Source organism: Bison bison, unplaced genomic scaffold (assembly GCF_000754665.1).
Source record: "Bison bison bison isolate TAMUID 2011002044 unplaced genomic scaffold, Bison_UMD1.0 scf7180017864035, whole genome shotgun sequence".
NCBI classification, from domain to species: Eukaryota; Metazoa; Chordata; class Mammalia; order Artiodactyla; family Bovidae; genus Bison; species Bison bison.
Window position 1 is genome coordinate 330,511 of NW_011494607.1, and position 6,023 is coordinate 336,533.

At 40.7% G+C, this 6,023-nt stretch overlaps 1 protein-coding gene across 1 annotated transcript in view; it reads right to left on the bottom strand.

Annotated features, from left to right (window-relative positions):
- Nucleotides 1-4,047, bottom strand: part of SMLR1 (small leucine-rich protein 1) — an 11,170-nt gene extending 7,123 nt beyond the window's left edge. Inside the window, 3 exon segments of the mRNA XM_010834748.1 lie at nt 2,962-3,109; nt 3,111-3,233; nt 3,946-4,047. Of these exon segments, the coding sequence (XP_010833050.1) occupies nt 2,962-3,109; nt 3,111-3,233; nt 3,946-4,047 (373 nt within the window).
- Between the last annotated feature and the right edge of the window lie 1,976 nt (nt 4,048-6,023).

Below are 6,023 nucleotides of genomic sequence, written 5' to 3' on the forward strand. Positions count from 1 at the left end.
ATCTGTCTAATCAAAACTTTGGCTTTTCCAATAGTTATGTATGGATGTGAGAAAGTTGAACACTGAAGAACTGATGCTTTTGAACTGTGGTGTTGGAGAAGACTCTTGAGAGTCCCTTGGACTGCAAAGAAATCCAACCAGTCCATCCTAAAGGAAATCAGTCCTGGGTGTTCATTGGAAGGACTGATGTTGAAGCTGAAACCAGTATTTTGGCCACCTGATGTGAAGAGCTAACTCATTTGAAAAGACCCTGATGTTGGGAAGGATTTAAGGCAGGAGGAGAAGGGGATGACAGAGGATGAGATGGTTAGATGGCATCACTGACTCAATAGACGTGAGTTTGGGTAAACTCCGGGAGTTGGTGATGGACAGGGAGGCCTGGCGTGCTTTGGTTCATGGGGTTGCAGAGTCAGGCACGACTGAGTGACTGAACTGACTGACTGAGGACTCTAATCACTTTCTGTAAAGATTGTTTGATATGTTAAGAGAGCTTTTACACAGTTGATTTATTCATGCTTTGACAGACCAGTCAAGAATCACCGCTCCCTCAATGGAATCTTTTGACAAATGTATATGTTATGATCTAATGAAGATTAGAGTACATACTTAACAATTTTTCTTTAAAGCCCTCAATTTTAGCTATGTTTTTCTTCAACTAATTGTTACCAAATATGTTTTATTTTTAAATGCCCAACCTGTAAGATAAATTGCATATGTTAAAAGACAACAACAAAAGGTTAGGTAGTGTGACCATTGTTACAGAGCTGAAGTCAAACTCCCATTTGGTTTGACCCTTTTGCCTGAGATCTTAACAGTTTCACCTGTTAACCCTTAACTTACTCTGATTTCTCGAAATCCTTTCTTTTTTTTCTATTGCCAACCACCAAAGCGTGTATATATATGTGTGTGTGTGTTTGTGTTAGTTGCTCAGTCATGTTGGACTCTTTGCAACCCCATGGACTGTAGCCCACCAGGCTCCTTTGTCCATGGGATTCTCCAGGCAAGAGTACTGGAGTGGGTTGCCATTTCCTTCTCCAAAAAGTTCAGTGAGAGACGCCTAGACACACTGCACATTTTCAATACTTCAGTTACCTGTTTGAGACTGTCAGTTGCTGAAGGTCAGAACCTGGTCACTTTTCCTGACCTTATTTACATCTAACTCCATACAAAACTTTCAGACTTTCGAGAGACACAATTTGTTTTTCATAGTGACTGTTTTTGGCAATGTTGGTTATTTTAGCAAGCAGTTTGTTCGTGATCAGGGTGATGGTATTTTGAGTGGCACTGAAACTAGCAGTTTACAAATCTCAGGCCCTGGGGAGGTAAGATCATCAAAACTTTCACCCACGGAGAGGTGACATGTCCCTGGCAGAGGCTGATGAAGGGTTTGGTGATGGAAAGTTCAAGAATTGGACCTCTACCTCAAGAGCTTACTCAAGGCAATGGAAATAGATTGAAGAGTGCAGGATGTTAGGGAATTTCCTTTCTTCCTTTGTGAAAAAATTGATGTTCTCTACATACTAATTAAATTTTCATGCACTGTTACCTCCTAAGCCTTGAAATGTGGGATTAATGATTATGATACCGCCACATGCTTTCCATCACATCTTAAAATGCATCTCTTGCCTGATGAACTAGGATGTATGAGGCAAGCAAGATAAGTTTCTGTTTCAGGATGCAAGACTGGGGTTCTGTGAACACACTAGTTAATCTGTCAATGTCCCTTTCTTCACAGGACAAAATAGGAATGATTACACTTGCCATAACCCTGGTTGCAAGATTGATGACATGACATTTGACCATCTGTTTACAGTTTTTAAGTGGGAGCTGCTAAATAGAGATTCAAACTGGTGATATTTTATTTGGGGCCAAGTGATCTCTTTTGCCCTCAAACTGGAGAGAAGATATATAACTGCTTGCCCTTAGGAAAACAGTTACAGAAAGAACTATAATTTTTAAAGCTATATATTCTCAGAGGTTTTTTTTTTTTTTTTTAATAAGAAAGGGAAATTTGGAATTAGGGGGATTGGATCCACATAAAAATGAAGGCATGCCTAGTTTAAGGTTGTCTGCTCACACTGGAAAATGTAATCAGAAATGACTCCAAATAAAGGATATGCAGATCCTAAATGGGAGCAGAGAGAAGCAAAGGAGGGTAGGAAGACATACTTCAAATTTGATTTTTGGTTAACACGACATCATCCAACTTAAGGAATATTACTGGTTTTTGTTGATATTACTAAAATAACTATTAACCTCTCATATTAGTCTAACATTTGGGTACATTATTAACGCTTAGTCAATCAAACTATAATGCAGTTTCATTCTTTTCAGTTACAGCAGAATAAATAGTCTCAATCCAGGACCCAGCAGCCTGTGGCCCAACCACTTTAAGCTTCCTGAGGTTTCTTTTTTCTCCCCACCTTAAGACCACAGTTTCATAGTAAAGTCACACCAAGCCATCAGATATCTATTAGAGCTTGACATTTACTAACACTCTGATAGCACAATGATGGCATGTTTCCTTAATAGAAGTTTAATGGAGAAACAAGTGTGTGCACACACACTCACAAGGACTTACACACACATGCACCCCTGTCAGGCAGACACAGCAGACCATGTAACACCGTGTATTGTTTGTGAATCTATTGGCCTGAGAGAGACAAGCAGTCATGTGTCCAAATTGCTGATTCACAGTTCATCTGTCTTTGAGGGGCTGCAGTGAAGGATCCCTGCATCAAGTCTTCAGGGCCTAGTGTACCATCCACACTGCTGGGGAGATCAAACTTGCCATGTTCACCTGTGAAGGTATCTTAAGAGGGCATTTATTGAGGGGTCCCTGCACACTCAAAAAAGATGTGATTCCAGGCCTCCCAGAAAGACGGATAGTCCATGGACTTGTTCAGATGTGTGCCGTGGGAAAGGACCTCTAACCCCTGCCCTGGCTGGCTTCTCACTTACCCTCCATCAGCTTGATCCTGAAGTAGGCAATGAGAAGCAGCAGCAGCAAAGTCACAGGCAGGAAGATGCCAGAGAACAGGAACCAGCCTGGAAGCTTGCTCAGGAGCTCTGACAGCACAGGGCTCATTGCCAATCACACAGATCCCCTACCCCGGGCCAGTGGGGTTTGCACTCCAGGTGAGGTCAGCTTCGCTCAGAGGCTACACTTGTTTTCTCCTGGGGCTCTGGCCTTTGCTCAGCACATCTCGGTGGAACTTTTTGTGGACTTTGCTCTATTTAAACAGCCCCATGAATTCTGAGAGGATTGCTGGCAGGTTACTCTGTAACTCAAAGTATAGTGGAATTGAGAGTTGATTCTCCCAGGCCATTCCAGAGATGACTGTTTATTTGGTGAGGTTGGGAATGACACTAGGAGGCCTAAATTTCTTTGTAGCCAGTTTATTTGATTTGAAAAGTACCTGACTTCAAGCAAACCTGTTTGTTATACATATGTGTATATATATGTGTGTGTGTATGTGTTAGTTGTTCATTCACGTCCAACTCTTTGCAACCCCCTACACTGTAGCCTGCCAGGCTCTTCTGTCCATGGAATCCTCCAGGCAAGAATACTGGGAATACTGCCATTTCCTTACACTACCAATAAATTCCCAGATGTAGAAAAGAACTTTTCCCACATTCTCTAAATTTCAGAGAAAAAAATCACCATGTCAATATACCTGTGTCTAGAAAACCTGAAATTTCCTTCATACAGAGTTCTTTCCATTTATAAAAACTCTTCCCAGTATGTCCTGCTCTGAATGCTTTTCCAAGCAGTACACTGGTTTGTTCAGTTATTTGACAAATACTTAATTCTGCTATAACCCAACCTCTTGACTAGATGCTGGATGTATAAGAAAAAATCATGGTACCTGCCCTCTGAGAGTGGAGATGGACACAGAAGGAGAGAATGGCCACAAGACACGATGATGGAATGGATGGCAGTACGGTCCCCGGTCCTTCTCCCCTTGGTGCATCAGTTTGTGCTTGCTGCTTTAGCAGCTGGCACCCTCCGCTGTCCTCTGCTCGCACATTCCTGTGGCCCTCCATTGGCAGTAGAAGGTGCCCCCTGAATGACAGTGATGTGGCTTATGTGGTAACTACCAAGTTTCTCAGAAAAGACTAAAAGGGCAAGGGTAGGAGACTATGTTGACATTGGCTCATACACTGAGTTGAGTTGCCATCCACTGAAGCTTTAGTGGAAAAAAAAAAAAAATTGAAGATACCGGTCTACTAAACTAAAAGCAACTAAAAAGTCACTTCAATAATGAAAAGTCTCCTAGAGAATGTGGAAAATTTGGGCAGGGAGATTGGTAGCCACTCCTTGGGGTGATTTCTCTTTTCATGTTCTAACCTTCCCCATGGCCACTTGGTGCCTGCCTTAGTGAGTGGCTGGCAGACTCTACCAAGGACAAGCTGTTGTCACTGCCTCCGGAATTATCTCATCGAGGGTTTCATGTGGCTATGCAGAGTCTTTGTCACAGCTGTAAAGTCTTCACCCTGATCTATAAAACAGTAGAATGGGGAGGGTCTCTGGGATGCTTAGCTGGCTTCCTAAGCAGTAAACAGTAAATAGACTTCTGACAGACCTCTCCCTGAGTATTTCATATTTTATTATAAAGGATATTGCTTTTAAAATTTTGATTCCTGGTTGTGGCTGGTATTAACAGTTTTCTTCATTTATGAAAAATACCACATCACTGGGAACTTTTAGAAGATTAGATATTAGGATTTGTTAAACATCCTTTAGAGCTTAAGAACTTTTTTCAATAAAGGCTCTTTTCCAAATTCACTCTGGTTGCTTGGGTTATGCTAAGTAGGTCTAGCAGATAGAAGGATGGAGATGAAACACTGGTAATCAGCCTATTTTACTAACCAGAATCTGGGGTGGGGTTCAATAAAGTGTGCAATTAACTACCATAACGAGAGCAAATTCTTTACTTACATTTCAATTTAAAATTCTTTTCAGCATGTGGTGGGAATAATCGTTAATGTCATTGGAAGATGTATATCTGTGAAAATAGAGGGACATGTTACATTAGGGGTTAAATTCTCCTGTTATTTCCTGAGTAGTAAATGAGCCCATTGTTGATTTCCTTGACAATTTCAGGCACAAGTGATCGAAGATGTTGATATAAAACTTCTAGAGGATGACTTAGTGACAGATAAAACTTCTAGAGGATGACTTAGTGACAGATGGACAAAGCCTTTTTTACATAGTTGTGACCTACTGAAGGTGATACCAAACCCCCCAGGCCTCTGACTTGAATTCTGCATTCATCTGAATAAGTCATAAAGGATGACTCATTTCAACGACATGCCATAGGGCAGTGAAGGTTCTGAAGTCCATCAGTGGAAGACGCCAAAGTGCCATTGCTGATATCTAGAGAATCAAATTACATAGAGCAGCAAAACCAATACAAAAAAAAATTAAATACAAATGAAACGGACACACTTTAAATGAAGTGCTCTGATTTGATTATATGGGTGATGTTTTGCTGATGAAGCATCACTCACTATAAATGTAGTCATGACTACTTCAATGTGAGTCTTTTGGGTTGGAAAGCCTATAGCCTCTGCCCCTTGTTAACTGCCCTTCTGAACTTGGCTCATTAGTGCATGTCAATTAAAGTAGTGTCACTTGGCACCAGTACAACAGTCAACACAAAATAAGGACTCTGAAATCATGTGGTAGTAGTAGATTATAAGGTGTTCATTCAGCAAAAAAGATAGACATGGAAGTGACAATAAAGAATTTAAATTCTTTGTGAATTTTGAGACAAGGTCCATAGGACTTCATTTATTTATATTTCATGTAACTAATATTTATTGAGGGCTTAATATGTGCCTTGGAAGCACTGTGAGCATAACCATGGGTAAGACAAACTCCCTGTCCTTATACATTCCAGTGGGGTAGACAGACCATAAACAAAGTAGGTAACAATTTTTGAACGTGTGTGTTGTTCCAGAGAATAGTAGTTCCATGTTCTATCTTTTTTTTACTTGTATTTTGTCTTTTTCTTTTT